Source organism: Triturus cristatus, chromosome 1_1 (assembly GCF_964204655.1).
Source record: "Triturus cristatus chromosome 1_1, aTriCri1.1, whole genome shotgun sequence".
Taxonomy (NCBI): domain Eukaryota; kingdom Metazoa; phylum Chordata; class Amphibia; order Caudata; family Salamandridae; genus Triturus; species Triturus cristatus.
This window is the reverse complement of record NC_140579.1, coordinates 989,211,877-989,230,171: the sequence shown is the minus strand read 5'-3', so window position 1 is coordinate 989,230,171 and position 18,295 is coordinate 989,211,877. Positions and strand designations below refer to the sequence as shown.

Genomic DNA, 18,295 nt, shown 5'->3' with positions numbered 1-18,295 from the left:
TTGACCATATTGTCATTATCATTTTATCGCCGTTCACGCTGTCTTCACCTATTGTGCTCACTGCGCCGTTCACTATCACTAGCACGCCCAGTGCTCACTTGTGTGTTTTTGGTCATCTGTACCTTTATTGTACCGTAGTGCTGTTATAACTACCTGCAATACAAACCTTTTTCTACTCTCTTGGTGGTCTCCCGTCCTTTCCCTTGTGATTTCATTATTGTTTTGAAATTTGCCTTTGAATGACTTCCAGTTGAGACATTGTTGTTTTGTTAAACATTATCGCCCGGTCTCTGCTGGGATAACGGGTACACTCCTGTTGTTTGTTTCTTTACTATTCCTAGAACTGCATGTTTGTTGGGTGTAGTGAGAGTATGCTGTGCAAGTTTGCAAATGTCAGTGTATTTTGGTGAACATTTTACATTTTGTAGTTTCATGCTAATGTAATCTAAAACTCTCTTGTTATGATACGTGTTGTTTTCATTAATCAGGTGCGCCTTTGCACCAAGCAAAAGGGATACCATCACCTTGGTTGTGGACTAAACAGCGTCAAGTGCCAAGATGTAGCCAATCACTATCTTGGCTTTAATGGATGGTCAAAGCGAATAATCATGGTAAGTGATTTTGTAAACATTACAATTTTTTACCGTTAGTTTCTGTTTGTAAATGTGCCCCACTATTGATTATAGTTACGCCTGTTTCAATTCTTGGAACAAAATATCAACCTTACTTGCCTGTCCCAAATTCCTTAAATTTTTGTCAGGTAATTTATTTTTAAACCGTAAGACATTAGTAAAGACTTCTTAATGTGACACAATCAACGTCTTTTTGGGTGGATCAGAATGTTTAGTTTAGAATGAGCCATTTTATACGGAGTACAAATGTAATGTTAAAGGCTGTAGCTACCATGTGGGGATTTTAAGGGATTTCCTACCAAAGCAAGCCGAAAAACCCAAGAATAGCTTAATTTGAAAGCTTTTCTGATCTAGTTCATTGTCCAAAAGCAGTTTTGTTCTAGATAAAATAATTGCTAAAATTGAAGGAGTTATCAGCTTCTTATGCAGTTGATAGGCAGATGTGTCCCTGCTACTCCTCTCCTCCCATAACCTCCACCTACATCCGTGCACAATCAGCATTCCGAGCTGGGTACTTCATAGGAACATCCCAGGCACTGGTGTAAGATTGTAGAACGCGGGGGAGGAGCCTAGCGCGGGACCAAGATGGCTGCGTGAGCACAGAGCTCCCGTGACCCTCGTTCCCTCCGGCAACTATCCTGAAGAAATCCTGTTTCAAATATCCGGAATATTGGAGATGAACCATTGCTGAGGCGAACATCGTTATCCGGACTGAAATTGTACACCGGAGACCGAAGTTGCGACAAGTGGAAGTTCGCGGCCTATCCCCGGGAGGCGCCCGGGTCTCGCGTTGGCATGGGCCCGGACACTAATTGAACAACAGCGGCCGTGTGTGGTGCATACCATCGGATGGGGGCTGTTTTCACTTTCACTTTCCTCTACAACTGCGTGCCTCGGCCCGAGAGTGTCTTGGGCAACAGTCGCCTGTAGCTCGGCCTGCACATGCATGGGCTTGAATCGGGGTCCCGGATCCAGCGGACCTCGTGCCAATTGTGTGGCTGAGTGGCCTGTCTTTGACGCTGACTGTTCCGGTGTTGAGGATGTCGGCCAAATCGGAAGCCGACAAACAGAAGCCCAAAAATACCAGGCGGGGGGGCTACACTCAAACTAACAATATGGATCGCTATGCCCAGCAAAAGGGATCGCCAAGCAGACCGGGCAAGCCACAGGAAGTACCGAGAGATGGCTCAGTCCCCGACCCGGAATTGACGCTGCAAGACATCATGGGCGCCATTGAGGGGATGAAGTCCTCTATTGGGCAACAGTTCGAGGCCCTGGCACACAAAGTGGACACTATCTCAGTTGACGTTAACTTGCTTCGCGCAGACCTTGGGAAAACTAATGAGCGAGTTAAATCATTGGACCTAAAAACCTCTAGCCTCACGGGGGATGTCTCTGATCTGCAAATAGAGGTCCGCACTCTGAGGAATACTAATGACCTCTTTGCCCGCAAGATGGAGGATTTTGAAGGCCGGGCGCTGCGCAATAATGTGCGCATTGTTGGCGTTCCGGAGAAATCGGAGGAGCAATCAGCGGACTTGTTTGTCGAGGACTTGGTGGTTAATTATCTGGCGCCTAAGGGCCTCAGCAAGTTCTTTGCGGTCGAGCGGGCCCACCGAGTCCCGGGTGGGAGGCCCAAGGTGGGAGCCCCCCGAGACCGATCATCGCCAGGATCTTCAATTTCAGGGACCGCGACGCCATTCTACAGGCGTCACGAGTGTCCGGGCCAGTCACTTTCCAGAACACTGCAGTGAGTTTTTATCCTGACTTCACCCAGGCGGTGCAGAAGCAACGGCAGAGTTTCCTGGGGGTTAAGAGGAGGCTACGTGAAATGGGTCTGAAGTATGCCATGCTCTTCACAGCCAAGTTGCGCGTCGAGTATGAAGAGCGAACCTTTTTCTTTGACTTGCCAGACGAGGTTGGGGAATGGCTCGACACCTTGCCTCAGCGGCGGACTAGCGGGGATCATGCTGGCGGAGCAGAAGGTGGTCATGTCACACAAGAGTGAGGACTCCGGTGATTGAACATTCTGGTTAAGCTCAGGACAGTGGTTTGCTGATTAGTTTTCATTGCTGGCTATTGTCCGGGGGTGGCGAGGGTACAATGGGAACTCTTTCCTCCTACGGGGTTTCTTCTTGTAGATTAGCATTTGCTAGGGCGACAGGCACACTGCAAGTTGGGGGGGCTTTTTAGGCTTACGCAGGGGTGCAGGGTGGGGGGTGGTATGGGTCTGTTGGGGTGTTTGTTGTTGTTTTTCATTTTGCAAGGTATCGCAATGCAAGTCTTTTTCGCTCGTGTGCTGCTCTCTGGGGGGGCGGGGGGCTCTTGCCATTCTGTGATGGGGGTAGGGGTTTGAATATACTTAGTTGGAATATTAATGGCTTGGGGGATCGTATTAAGGGGGGGATTGTTTTGCAATTTCTGAAGAGGTGCTCTCCTGACATAGTCTTGCTGCAGGAGACACACCTGATAGGCAACACGTGTCATGCTCTCAATAGAAAGGGCTATAAATTTGTTGCACATTCTGGGTTTTCCTCGGGCTCTCGGGGGGCTGGAATACTCGTTAGGACCTCGCTGCCGTTTGAGATTGATTCTACCACTGTCGATGAGAGGGGGCGCTTTGTGGCTGTTGCTGGGAGGTGGGAGGGCAGGACACTGGTTTTGGTTTCTGTTTATGTTCCTCCTGGCCTGCAGGCCGCCACATTTGCTGACTTGGGGAGGGCTATGCTGGATCTCCCCGAGGGCGTGTTGTTGGTGGGTGGTGACTTTAATGCAGTTGGTTCCGGATTACTAGACAGACATCCGCCAAGGGACACCGGGGGGGCGCAGAGATGGCTCCCAGATTTTATTGATACACTAGGTCTGGTTGACTGCTGGAGGCTGCTGCACCCCGCTCAGCGGCAGTACACTTTTCACTCTGGGGCACACGGCAGTCTATCTAGAATAGATTATGTTCTCACCTTGGCTGCCCAAGCTTCATTGGTATCCGAGGCTAGGCACATGGCTAGGGGAATCTCCGATCACTCGCCGGTGTGGATCTGTATGGATTTTGGCCGGGGAGCGGCGGGTAGGGTGGCTCCGATTAACCCCTGGTATTTCCGTGACCCTAGGACTCGTAGCGCGCTGCTGAAAGCGGTCGATATCTACTTTTCGGAGAATCTTGGTTCGGTTACCTCCGCGGTGTCTTTGTGGGAAGCGTTTAAAACAGTACTGAGAGGGGAGGCCCTCTCCTTGATAGCGAATGTCAAACGTCGGAGAGATGCGGAGGTGGCGCAGATCGAGGCTGAGATAATGGTATTAGAGTCAGTCCTGGAAGACGAGGTTACGGCGGAAACACTGCATAAGTTGAGACTAAAACAGTCGGAATATAAAGCACTGGTGACAAACGCGGCAAAGGTTCTTAGCAGGGAACGACAAGGGCGATTGTATGATGTTGGGGACAAGGCTGGGAAATTGATAGCGTGGTTAGACAGAAAAGAATGAGTGAATAGTATTGTGCCAGAAATAGTGACAGTCGGCGGGGATATTGTCACCGAACCCGACGGGATAGTCCAGTGTTTCGCGGATCACTTCCGCATGGTCTATACGTCCGTGTCGGACAAGCCGGAGGAAGACTCGCACGAACTGCTGCGAGATATTGCCCTGCCTTGTCTCTCTGACGCAGACAGGGAAGACCTTGATGGTAACATCACCACGGATGAGGTTGCAGTTGCTATCCGCTCGCTACACCCGGGCAAGGCCTCGGGCCCGAATGGCTTGCCGATCGAGTTGTATAAACTCAGGCCGGATAAGATTGCTCCGCATTTGCGAGATATGTTTGTAGTGGCGCGGGAGCATGGGTGTCTCCCATTTGACCAACGTCTGGCGACAATAGTGGTTATACACAAAGATGGCAAGCCCCGGAACAGATGTGGATCGTATAGGCCGATCTCCCTACTCAATGCTGAGCCAAAAATCCTCGCCAAACTGTTGGCTAACCGTTAGATCAGGGTCATTGGGGACTTGATCCACCCGGACCAATCCGGGTTTATCCCACACCGCAACACTGCGTTGAACCTCAGGCGACTCCATGGCGTGCTCGCGAGGGTTGGGACGCTGCGGGAGCCGGTCATCTTGGCGTCACTTGATGCCACGATGGCTTTCAACACTGTGGAATGGCCGTATCTGTGGGCAGCGCTCACAAAATTTGGCTTCGGACCGGGTTTTATAGGCTGGATCAGGCTACTCTATGAGGCACCTTTGGCAAAAATTGCGGTGAACGGTAGGGCGTCATCGCCGTTCGAGCTTGGGAGGGGCACCCGGCAGGGTTGTCCTCTGTCGCCACTATTGTTCGCCCTCGCCCTTGAGCCGCTGGCGGCATGGATTAGATGGCAGCCAGACATAAAGGGGATCTGATGGTCGCCAGGCCACGAGGACCGTATTTCTTTGTATGCAGATGACATTTTGTTATATTTGACCTCACCTAGGAAATCCCTCATAGTGGTCTGCGACGTATTGAATTCTTTTGGTAGAAACTCGGGTCTCGCCATTAACTGGGGAAAGTCGCACCTATATGTTCTAAGTGGAGACACCCCTATCGTCCCGCGGAACTGCTCCATCCAGATCGCCCAACAGGGTTTTCTGTACTTGGGGATATATATTTCCACCGATCCCTCTGTCCGATACGAGAAGAACCTACTCCCTCCGTTGTCACGTTTGAGACGGGACGTTGCGGGTTAGAGGCGGCTGCCACTCTCACTCCTAGGCCACGCCGCATTGTTTAAAATGATGTCACTTCCCCGATTTCTCTATGCCCTCCAGAACACCCTAGAGTTAGTTCCGGCCGGTTATTTTCGTGAGGTGGAGAGTCTCCAGCCCTCGCTGCTATGGGACGGTCGACCGCGTATAGCGATTGCAAAGTTGACCCTTCCATGGTATGACGGGGGAATTGCACTCCCTGACATCAGAAGATATTATTGGGCTACCCAGTTGGGAGCGATTAACCATGGTGTTTATGGTCCGGCGTTGAACCCTGGGTTTGCTATGGATCGGTGGTTGTTGCGCGGGGGTAATTATCTTAGGGCGCTGTATTCCAAATCACTGGATGGGTCCCTTACGGGACCAACCAAGACGGCAGTGCATGTGTGGAAGGCGCTCACGAATTCGTTGGGCTGGAAGGACAGACTTACCCAGGCTACTCCCCTTTTCGAATCCGATATATTGGGGAAACTATGGCACACGAAAGGGTTTGAGAAGTGGGACCTAATTGGGATTTCTAGAGTTGGGGATTTGCTGGCTAAGGGTAAGGTGAAATCATTTGAGACGCTGCAGACGGAGTATGAATTAGGGGGTACTAAATACTTTCGATATGCCCAGGTGCGTCATGCGCTGTTATCTGTCTTTGCCGACGGGGAGGTCGTCCCTGAGTCTTCTCCTTTGGAGGACCGTATCCTGGATGGTCATATGCCGGAGAGTACAATCTCCTTGATTTACAAGAAGCTTGTGAATGTTCGGACTGACCTCCTCCTTGATGTGCGAGAACAATGGACTAGGGATGGTCTCGAGCTGGACGATGAGGACTGGCAATATGCCATCTCCTCTCCGAAGGAGGTTGCGATCCCGGCGAGACTGCGGCTGGTGCAGCTTAAGATACTTCACAGGGTTTACGTCACAGGGCCCCGCCTGATTCACATGGGTTTCTCTGATGATGGCTTATGCAAGAGAGGCTGTGGGATGTTGGGCACCTTTCTACACATTATTTGGGAGTGTGGGGAGATCGTAGAGTTCTGGAAACAAATTCATGATGTGATGGAAGAGGTCACGGGTATCGCACTCTTCCCGGAGGCAAGACGATGCCTATTGAATGTCTGGGGTCCCACCGACTATGATGCCGCTCAGACCCAATGGGTGACCCTGGGGAATATGGTGGCTAAGCGAGACATTGCGCAGCTGTGGGGATCCCAGAGACCTCCCACCCTGGTAACATGGATGGAAAATATGGATTGGGGCATGTTCCGGGAGAAAACGGTGTACAGTGCCCGAGGTCGCCCTAAGAAATGGCATAAGATATGGGGGAAATGGAACCATTATAGGGGAGATATTTGTGTGTCCCCGGTTACTGAGATGCCCGATGTGCAACTTTCCCCCTAGCTCTACTTCCAACTTTGGACGTAAAACTGTCCATAACCTGGAGTCTGTACCTCTGCTTTCCCCTCACTTTTTTGGCGTGGTGTACTGCTCCGCTGAAGGGGGTGGGACCTCGCCCCAGCTGAGAACTAGCGCATGCTTATTATATGCTCTGCCTTGCTTGTGTTTTTTATTTTTGGTTTACATTAAAACTAAACCTTTGTTACTCCTGATCTATAGCTATGGACCTCCTTACGTATTGTTCTCATCGTGCTGCCGGACCTCCGGGATGTCGGCTGAATAGCTGTGTACCATGTTGACGTAAATAAAGGTTTTATAAAAAAAAAATAAAAAAAAATTGTAGAACGCATAAACATATTTGCAACTGGAGTTATGTAGTGAGCTTTTGTATGCACCACCACCTCAATAGTTATTGGTAGGAATGTCTCTCAGTTTTTAGTTTAACCCCTTAACTGCTAAGGCTTTTCCACCCCAGTGTGGACCCCCTTTTTTTTTTTTTTTTTTGCTATTGAAGTACTTTGTGCAACATTGGGTTCTAAGGGTATCCCAGGGTCTGTAGATTCCCATGGAGGGGACCGAGAAAATAGCCATAGTATAGCTAACATGTATGTATTATGGGAAAATGGGGGGAAAGTGCTGAGCAAGAAACTGCAGTTTTGTTTTTCCTGAACATTACATCAATGAAAAGTTTCATGTGCTAAAAACTATCTTCCCAGCTGTTTTTCTTAATTTTGTGCTTTTAACCTACTTCCAGCTTGTGGTGGAAACTGGTGTGAAATCCATATGTGATGCCGGTACCTATAGATTTCTGAAAAGTAGACCTAATTCTGAATTCAGCAAGGTGCCATTTGTGTAGTTCCCTCAATGTTTTCTTAAAGAAACTGTTGAAAATATTTTAAATGAGGGACAAACAGCTATTTGTGACAACATTTTCATCTGTATCTTCTTGTCACAATGGCAGATTTACAAAAGCAATATACCGTTACGTTTGCTAGACCCTTTTTAGCTCCAATAAAACTAGTTTGGTCAAAGGCTGTGTTCCCCAGAAATACCATAAATCTTGATACCCCATGTAGATACGTACACTCAACCAATCGGGACACCACATGCACAACCACAAGTAGTGATCACGCGCTCCTCACACCGGACATCTGGACACATAAGCAACAGCCCACATTGGCTCTTCCCGAGGTAGAGAGCCACATCTGTGTGCTTATCAAATGTGCACATGTGATTGATTTGCGACTAAGATGCTTTTTATGAATGTAGAGAACATTTTATTTAACCTCATGAACTGTATAAATTGACAACCTGAACTTTGTACATAGAGAGATTTTGAGCAGATGCATTCTGTCCGGGCTCTCCCGGTCTCAGCCTTTAAACCAACTTGTTCCTATTTTGCCAAACTCCTCTTGTCTTTTCATTTATTTAAGGTAAATTCCTATTTGAGCTACAGGGTGCTTAGAGCTTTTGGTCCTGGTGTCACAGCACCTGCTGTGCCATTAAAATTATGACCCTAGTGCCTGCTATACAACTGCACTTATGACTGCTTGTTTAGTAGTAAAATGTAGCAATAATCTGTGTTTAGTGGGGTCCCTAGAGCTTTTGACCACGGTTCCACTGCACCTGCTGCACCATTCATATAATGCCACTTAACTACAAGGTAACTGCAATTGTGACTGCCTGTTTAGTTGTAAAAAATAGCAACTTTAGCTGTTTAGAGGAGTTCTGACAACGTTTGGGCCAAGCTCCATTGCACCTTCTGCACCATTCAAATCATGACCCTAGTGTCTGATAAATGACTGTTTTTGTGTCTGCTTGTTTAGTAGTAAAATATAGCAATATTTGGTGTTTAGAGGACTTATGACAACTTTTGGCCCCCGTGCCACTGCAGCTGATACACCATTTCAATCATGACACTGTTGCCTGCAAGCTAACCGAACTTGTGAATGCTTGTCTAGGAGTAAAATCTAGCAATATTTGGGTGTTCAGGTTCCTGTGGCATTGGACCCCAGTATCATTGCACCATTGACATCATGATCCTAGTACATGCAAGGTAAGTGCACTTGTGACTCTTTGGTGTTTAGAGGAGCTCTGACAACTTTTGACCCTGGTGCCACTGTACCTGCTGCACCATTCAAATCATTACCATAGAGCATGCAAGATAATTGCACTCCTGTTTAGTTATAAAATATAGCAATAATAAGTCTTTAGTGGTGTGGCTAGAGCTTTTGGTCCCATTGCCACTGCAACTGCTGCACCATTGTAATCATGACCCTAGTGCCTGCTAGATAACTGCACTTGTGATTCTGTTTGGTAGTAAAATGTAACAGTCTGTGTTAACTGGGGTCCCTAGAGCTTTTGGCACCGGTGCCACTGCACCTGCTGCAACATTTAAATCAAGCCCCTTTCAACTGCAAGGTAACTGTAATTGAGACTGCCTGTTTAGTAGCAAAATAAATAAATATTGGGTGTTTATAGGGAAAGATAACAAAATGTAAACAGTAAAGTTTTTGCAGCGTAAGAAAGAAAAGTTCGAACCACCAAGGCATATGTGAATGAGTAGTTAGGCCACGGGAAACTGATAAGAGAGACACAGAAGGGAGAACAGACTACAACCACCAGAACTGGCAAGCATACAGACCAATAAAAAGTGAAGGCCGGATGGAAGTCCCTTTTAAGATTTATTGAAAACAATAAATTTCACAAGCACAGCGCAAGTGCTGTGCAGGCGAAACCTAAAAATGGGATCCTCAGACCCACGCTTCTGTACACTCCTGGACCACTAGATACTACAGAAGGACTGCCCTGCTGCCGGAAGGACTAGCCTGCTGCTTGAGGTCTTACCTGCTTGCTGAGAAGGAAGGCTGGACCTACTGCCTTCATCCCATGCTGACTGACTCCATAGGTCAGCTGACTGACCTGTTCTGTGCCATAGGGACACGACAAGCTCCAGAGGCTTCCTTTCACCTGCTGCCTGGACCTGCTGAGCCCGGTTAGCCTCTGCAGGAGTGAGTCCCTGATACCCATAGATGCCGCCCCAGGTCCAGAACCCTTGTCTGGCATTGGAGAGCACTCACAGAAATCCTGAAGTGACTGGCAATGCAAACCTCCAGTGGACCAACCACTTCACGCTACAGCATCAACCGGCAACGTGGGATCATCAACAGCCTGCGGTGGCCTATAACATGCATCTCCAGCAACGACCGTCTTCTACACTCAAAAGGATCTTCGCGCTACAATGACGACGGTCCACAACTTCCAGCCTCTTTCGTGCTACAGCATAACAACCCTTCTGTGACAGTCCCCCTGCTGCAAACTTGACTCTTCGCATCAGACTTTGAGAAGGTAACGTTTTCAGCGGGACTAAGGTTGTCCCTGTATCTGGCTCGTACTCCATCGCGGTTGGACTGAACTTGTGACCTTCATCCAGTCTCACACGACCAGATAACCGCAAGTGGCGCTTTCTGCTTTTAGGCACTAGATGCTTAAAATTGCATATCTCCGGTTCTTCTGATTGGATTTTTGTTGTTTAGGGTCAAATAATTCATTAGAATTTACACTTATTTTTCTTGTGTTGTGTTTTTACTCTATTACTGTTTAAGTGCTGCATAAATACTTTACACATTGCCTCTAAGTTAAGCCCGACTACTTTTGTTCCAAGCTATTAAATTAAGCACGTTAATTTAGTGACTTTTTGTGGTTTGTCCTGAGAAGGATTGTGACTTATCCTTGAGAAGGGCTGATACCCCCCTCAACCAGCAGCCCAATTTCTCACAATGAGGACCCCCGGAGACTCCCATGCCTTAAAAGTGGCCCTCCAGGCACCCGTACTGCCTTCCACCATTCTGTTCTGGAGAGAGTGAAGGCCCTGTGTATTATTTGTTTGAGAACAAGAGACATTCTGTTGCTGTTTATTACACACATCTGTGCTTTAAGAGAAACAATGGTATCTCAAGACCACTTTCTGCTTATCACTTCAGTGTCCAATCACATCTTCTGACTGCCTGTCAACTTCAAGGACAGAGACCAAACCAGAACTCCTGATTTATTAGCAACTGGATTATTTTATTTGTTCTAATTTAAAATCCAAATTATCACCCCGTTCTCTCAAATGACAAGCTTCCATGAACTTACTGAAGTCCTAAAGTTGTATTGTTGAAAAATTTGGTTTGTTCATTAAAATGGAAAATAACATTATTAAAAAAAAAAAGAAAATTACGAACCTGAACAGTACTACTAGAATGCACAAAATGGAGTGAGAGTGCTTCCTTTTCCCCAACACACAATTACATAACATAGCAGGCATGTTTGTTGAGGGCATGTTCACACCTGGAGAGTCTCTCGGCATTATTGACAGCGATTGTGTATTTATTGTTGTTCAACTCAGTGATACACATTTTGTCAGCCTAAGAAGGATGAAAGGCTGAGGGAATCCTCCGATATTTGGGTCCAACACAGATAAGTGAAGTGAATGCGGTAATGGAGCAACAAGACTAGGCATCAAAAGTTCAGTCTTGACATCTTTGAAATACTAACAAAATCCAAAATCTGAAATAAACACGTTAGTTAGATTCCTTACCTTAGAATATCCCCAGGTGTCAGGCTGGATCCGGAAAGATTTTTCGTCAGCAATACCCTTGCGCGTCGCTAGGCGTCGTTTGCGGCTCCAGGTCCGTCGTCTGCGTCGTGATCGCCGGGATGACGTCGTCGGAGTACTTAGACGCCGCCCTCGCGCGCTGACGTCAATTCTTCTTTTTTCCGTGCCAGTAAGCGCAGATCCGGGAAGAGCATACCCTTTAGTCACTTTTTTGGTTCCTCTTTCGAGTCGACCTCGACACTTGGTGCCGGTAGGGATGCCCGGTTTCAAGCCGTGCGACGCCTGTCACCAACTGATGTCGGTTACGGATCACCACCGTCGGTGTCTCTACTGCCTTGGGGCCGACCACGATACCGATTCGTGTCCCGACTGCCGGGCCTTGACCTCGAAGGCTAGGTGGGAGCGGTCCCGCAAGCTCCTTGAGATCCGGCAACGGCTCCGCGCCGTTCAAGGTCCCGGTTGAGGAGGAGGTCGAGGGACCGGTCGCGGAGCCACAGCCATCACCTCTCGTCGGGTTCGAAGTCCTCGCATTCAGGTAAGTCGAGGCACAGTAAGAAGAAGTCGAAGAGGCGACATCGCTCTTCTGACCCCTCGCCGGTCGCGCAACTCTGCTAAGGGTTTGGGTGGCACCACCCGCGCGGCTCCGTCGGAGCCGCAGGAGTCGCATCGGCCCCATACCCTCCGGTCCCTGGGCCTAATGCGACTCCGAGCGAGATCCGGGACTTCCTCGTGGCCGTGAGGAGTCTCGCTCCGCCGTCGAGGCCTACCGGCGCGACTTTGGGCCCCGCAGGTCTGACTGGGAGGCCTAGCGAGCTGGCGACTCCGGCCCTGTCGCCGTCGTCGACTTCGGTCCCGACGCCGCTGGCCCCTGTGGGAACCAGGCCTGGATCCCGGTCGACGCCGGTTGATCTTACGACCCCTCCGCCGGCGCCGACCCCTATGGTGCCACCCCCGGCGCCGTCTTCGGACGATGTTGTCCCCAGGTTCAGCCCCGGTCCGGCGTTGGAGCGGCACCGCCCGGCGCCGTCTCTGGCACCGATGGATGAGCAAGTCGTCTACCACCCGGCTCCGACCTTTCAGCCTGTCTACCAGGAGTCGGATGACGGGGACGACTGGGAGGGGTCTGAGGACCCTCTGGCACAGCAGTGCCAGTTTGATCAGGACTGGGCAGAAGAGCTGGGGGATGCCAGTGGTCTCGACACCTCCCCTGACACTGGCTTCATCTCTACTCTCTCTGTGGCTACAGAGTAGGGTGTTACCTATTCTGTGGTGGTGCGCAGGGCTGCCGAAGCCCTTCATCTGGAGCTCCCTGCAGTGGCCATGAGGACTAACCTCCTCACTGAAGTGCTTCAACCGCCAGTAAGCTCTTCGGAGCCTCTACTGCAGTTCAATGAAGCACTGACTGACGTTCTGATGGGCACCTGGTCCAAGCCCTCCACAGTCACTACTGTGGACCGGAATGTGGCCCGGCGCCACCGCCCTGCACCGGGCGACCCCAGCTTTCTCTCGGTGCACCCCACCCCTGAGAGCCTGGTTATCCAGGCCTCTACCTCCCAGACCGCCTTCCGGTCCACTCCTCCGGATCGGGAATCCAAAAGGTTGGAACAGCTTGGGAAGAAGCTGTTTTCCTCCCTTAGTTTGGGGTTGCGGTCTATCAACACGCATGCTTTTTGGACCGTTACACCCACTCCTTGTGGGATACGGTGGCGGACGTGCTGCCCCAGTGTCCGGAGGAGGCCCGGACACGGCTCGCCCAGGCTCTTGCTGAGGGGCGGGATGCAGCACGGTACTCGAATCGATGTGTGCTTGACACCACGGACTCGTTGGGTAGAGCGATTGCGACGACGGGGGTGATTCGTCGCCATGCCTGGCTGAGATCCACAAATTGGATGTCCAGAGCACCCTCATTGACATGGCCTTCGTTGGCCGTCGCCTTTTTGGCGACAAAGCGGATAGTGCGCTGGAGCGCTTTAAGGACTCCAGGGCTATGGCCAAGTCCTTGGGCCTCTCAGCCCCGCGCCCGCAAACTTCTGCTTTTCGCCCCTTTCGTGGCCAAGGAAGGGGCGCCCCCACACGTCTGTCTAGCCACAGGCCGCAGAACCAGCCTCAACGCGGTCGCGGACGTGGATTCCGCAGAGGCGGAGCAGGGGGACAGAGAGCCGGTCAGCCCACATCTGCCCCAGCAGCATCCGCCTCAAAGCCTTCCTAGTCTGACCTTTCAGGCCCATTCCACGCCAGTGGGAGGCAGGGTTCGCCATCACCTGCTCCTCTGGCGTACCATCACGTCTGACAGGTGGGTGCTGCAAATGGTCTGAAGGGGCTACTCCCTCCCCTTTGAGGCGACCCCTCCAGCCATGCCACCGCAGTACCACAGCATGTCGGGGGATCACTTGCAACTTCTGCAGGAGGAAGTTACGGCCCTCTTGGCCAAGGGTGCCATAGAGCGCGTTCCTGGCCCAGAAGTAGGTCGGGGTTGTTATTTCCACTACTTTCTGGTCCCCAAGAACGGCAAAGGGGGCCTACGCCCTAGCTTGGACCTAAGGAGCGTCAACGCCTTCTTCCGGAAGGAGAAGTTCAAGATGCTCACCTTAGCTTAGGTTCTGGCTGCCCTAGACCCTGGAGACTGGATGGTAGCGTTGGACTTGCAGGACGCATATTTCCACATCCCCGTCCTGCCGGCCCACCGGCGTTGCCTGCGGTTCACGGTAGGCCACGAGCACTTACAGTTTACCGTGCTCCCCTTCGGCCTCACCAGTGCCCCTTGGGTGTTCACGAAAGTGATGGCGGTGGTCGCAGCTCATCTGCGCAGATTAGGGGTTCCAGTCTTCCCCTATCTCGACGACTGGTTATTGAAGGCGGGCTCGCCCCAGGCAGTCGTCGCCCACCTCCAGACTACGGCCAACCTCCTGCATTTGCAGTTTCGGGTCTATCCTCCGGAACAGCGGGTTCAGGATATACAGGCTCTGATTCCGATCTTCTGTCCTTTATCCCGAGTTTTGGTCAGGTTGGTGCTGCGGCTGCTTGGTCTGATGGCCTCCTGCATCCTGCTGGTACATCACGCCAGGTGGTGGATGCGGGCTCTGCAGTGGGACCTGAAGTTCCAGTGGGCTCAACATCGGGGCAACCTGTCCGACCACTTCCTGATCTCGGACGGCACTGCAAGGCAGTTGCAGTGGTGGCTCACGGACCGCGATTGGGTCAGTGGCAGATCCCTCTCCCTACCCCGACCGGAGCATGTAGTGGTGACGGATGCGTCCCTCCTGGGATGGGGGGGCCTCATGGGAGAGGCGGAGATCAGAGGCCTCTGGTCTCCGGCGGAGTCCCGGTTCCATATCAACCTGTTGGAGCTGCAGGCGATCCGGCTTGCACTGAAGGCATTCCTTCCCTCTGTTCGGGGAAGTGTAGTGCAGGTGTTCACGGACAACACCACCGCCATGTGGTATTGCAACAAACAAAGCGGCGGGGTGGGGTCGTGGACCCTTTGTCAGGAGGCTCTGCTGCGCCTCTGAACATGGCTGGAACATCAGGGCATCACCCTGGTGGTTCAACACGTGGCGGGCTCTCTGAACGCTAGGGAGGACAAACTCAGCCGCCGGTGCATGATGGATCACGAATGGCGTCTGAACTCGGACGTGGCACAAGGCCTCTTTCGGCAGTGGGGAGAGCCTTGGTTAGATCTATTCGCCACCGAAGAGAACGCGCAATGTCATCAGTTCTGCGCGTTGGAATTTCCAAGCGGCACTCGCTCGGAGACGCTTTTCGTCACGAGTGGAGCTGCGGAATGTTGTATGCCTTTCCGCCTATACCACTTCTGCCCAGAGTGCTGAAGAAGATCACGCGCGTCCGGGCCCAAGTCATCCTTGTGGCTCCGGATTGGGCACGAAGATACTGGTATCCCGAGCTACTCAGTCTATCAATCGATCCCCTGATTCGACTGTCTCTTCAGGAGGACCTTCTGTCGCAGCAGCAGGGGACGGTCCTCCACCCGAACCTGTCCAGCCTCCACCTCCATGCGTGGAGATTGAGCGGCGTCAGTTGATGCCATTTGACTTGCCTCCTGAAGTCCCTCCACTAAAACGGTATATGCCTGCAGGTGGAATAAATTTGTGGCATGGTGCACAACAAAGGCTGTGGATCCCCTTTCCGCCCCTCTTTCAGAAGTTCTCCTCTTTCTTCTTTCCCTGGCCCAGCAGGACTCTGCTCTGGGCACCCACAAGGTTAATGTTAATGTCATTTATAGAGCGCAACAAATACCCGGAGGTGTCCTGGCGCTTCTTGATTCTCTAAGATTGACAAGGTAAAAAAGAAAAAAAAGGAGGCGGCCTACTCTTTGGAAAAGAGCCAGGTCTTTAATTCCTTCCGAAAAGGTAGGAGCTCTGTGATAGTTCTCAGATATGGAGGCAATTCATTCCAAGCCTTCGCTGTGCCATGGATAAAACGTTTGCCCCCCCAACGGGCTTTCTTTATACGAGGCACCCCAGCCAGGCTGGCGTCTTTAGACCGCAGTAGTCTGCCTGGGACGTACCAGCGCAGTCTCTGCTGAAGATACTCTGGACCTATGCCATGCAAGGCCTTAAAGGCTAAGCATAGTGCCTTAAATTGTATACAGCTCTTTACTGGGTGCCAATGTAAGGCTTTCCTTTCTTTGGAAACAGAGCAAAAATGTGAAGGGCCCATGAGTAATCTGACTGCCGCATTCTGTAGTATCTGCAGCTTTTTTAATCCTCTTAATTGCATGTTGAGATAGAGTCCATTACAATAGTCCAATCTAGACATTATCTGTGCCCCGACTACAGTTTATCTGCTATCCCTAGGTAATAAGGGCAGGACTTTCCTCAGCATTTTGATTATATAGCTGATTTTAGAAGCTAGCGCATTTACTTGAGGTCCTAAAGTCAGTTGGTCGTCCAGTATAATTCCCAGGTTCTTAACCTTTCTGGTTGGCACGGGGGCCTTCCCCATTAAGTCCGGCCACCAGGAGGGAGTCCAAAAGCTAGTGTTATTCCCGAACAATATCACCTCAGTTTTCTCTGAGTTCAATTTGAGGCAATTGTTGGCCATCCAATTGTCCACTGCTAGCATACACTCTTGAAAACAACCTTCCACATCAGCCTCTCTCTCCGGTGTCAGAGATACCACGATTTGAGTATCATCTGCGTATGATGTAAGGCCAAAACCAAAGGCATCTATAACTGTGGCCAGTGCGCTAACGTAGACATTAAAAAGAGTCGGGCTAAGTGAGGACCCTTGCGGGACCCCACAAGGCAGTGAAAAGGGATTGGACTGAAAGTCTCCGAGGGCAACAATCTGTTTCCTGTCCGCAAGGAAGGATCTTAAAAGATCCAAGGCCTTCCCCTGAATTCCACAGGTATTTAGACGGCTCAACAGTATGGAATGGTGAACAGTATCAAATGTTGCGGACAGGTCTAACAGGATCAATGCAGCACTCCCTCCCTGATCCACAACAACCCTGATTTCTTCCGTAGCCTTTATGAGAGCCGATTCCGTGCTATGACCAGGCCTAAAGCCATACTGGCACTTGAGTCTCATCCAAGAACTGGGTCAGCTGTCTATTCATAATTTTCTCCACCAGTTTAGCTGGTAACGGAAGTCTGGAGATTATTAACCGGAAGATTTGATTTTTTTAGGAGTGGCAGGACCGATGCCAATTTCCATTGACTGGGAAAATGTCCTGTTGCAAACATAAAGTTAACAATTGCGGTAAGAGATTCCGCTATTGGATCCAGCGCCAATTTCACTACCTTTACGGGGCAAGGATCAAAAGGAGACCCAGACTTTGCTTCCATTAGAAGACTTTGGATTTCCCTGGGAAGTATTGGCCGGAAGTTCCCAAACACCAGGCTGGGCACCCTTCTTGTTGTGGGGGTCTCAATACAGCCATCTACATTCCCCGCACTAAGGGTACTAAAGGTCGTGTAAATAGATTCAACTTTAGATAAGAAGAATTTGGCCAGGTCTTCACAAAGTCCTTGGCTAGGCTGCACTAGCACAGGCTTCGGCAAGGTGAGCGAGGCCACCGTCTTAAACAATTCTTTACTGGAATTTTTTGCACTCCTAATCTGAGCAGCGAAGTACATCTGTTTGGCTGCCACTATTGCCTGTTTATAGGACTGCAGGTGGGCTTTATACATTTTTTTCTCAATATCATTGTAGTTCCTCCTCCAGCTTCTTTCAAACTGCTTACACGCAAGTTTTTGGTTCCTAAGCTCCTCAGAATACCAGGGGGCCGAGGGGTGTGATCTCATAGGTCGAAGGACTTTAATGGGAGCTACACAATCACAGGCTTGCTCCAGCCATCTTGAATAGCTTCGACAGGCCTCATTCACTTCCGAGGACAGTTGTGTTGCGGAAGAGACCAGCAATTCGTTAAAAGTGGTTACCTCCACCTTATTCCAAGCTCTTCTCCTCATACATTCCTTTGGGCCAGTGTTTTTCCTAGGAGCTTCCGGCAACAGTATCTCAAATTGGAACGCCGCGTGGTCTGACCATACCAAAGGGAGACAGCCCTTAAAATGTAAATTCGGATGATTAGAAAAAATCCCATCAAGGGTATGCCCTCCCCTGTGTGTGGTCCCCACTACCTGTTGTCTCAGGTCAGCGGTCATCATCAAGTCAGTCAACGCCATAGTGTCTACTTCATCTGTCAACTCTAAATGAAAGTTGAAATCTCCCATAATAGAGAAAGCCTCTGTGAGCATTCCTTCTTCTAGAAGGGTATCCAGAGAGGCGAGAAAAGCCTTCCTGGATCCCGGAGGTCTATATAGAAGACATCCCTTAAAGGAGTGATGATGGGTAAGGGAGAAATTAAAAAATAATGCCTCACAAGTATCCATTGGGACTGGCTGAAAGGCAGCTTTAATTGACTTATGATATATCACTGCCAAACCTCCGCCTCTCCCTATAGGTCTATCCAGTG

The 18,295-nt window shown here is 50.3% G+C and overlaps 1 protein-coding gene across 1 annotated transcript in view; it reads left to right on the top strand.

The window, feature by feature from the left end:
- The first annotated feature begins 371 nt into the window (after nt 1–371).
- LOC146871418 (RAD52 motif-containing protein 1-like) overlaps nt 372–18,295 on the top strand; it is a 238,713-nt gene continuing 220,789 nt past the window's right edge. Inside the window, exons 1-2 of the mRNA XM_085647000.1 lie at nt 372–392; nt 489–611. Of these exons, the coding sequence (XP_085503126.1) occupies nt 372–392; nt 489–611 (144 nt within the window). The remainder of the gene's footprint in view (nt 393–488; nt 612–18,295) is intronic.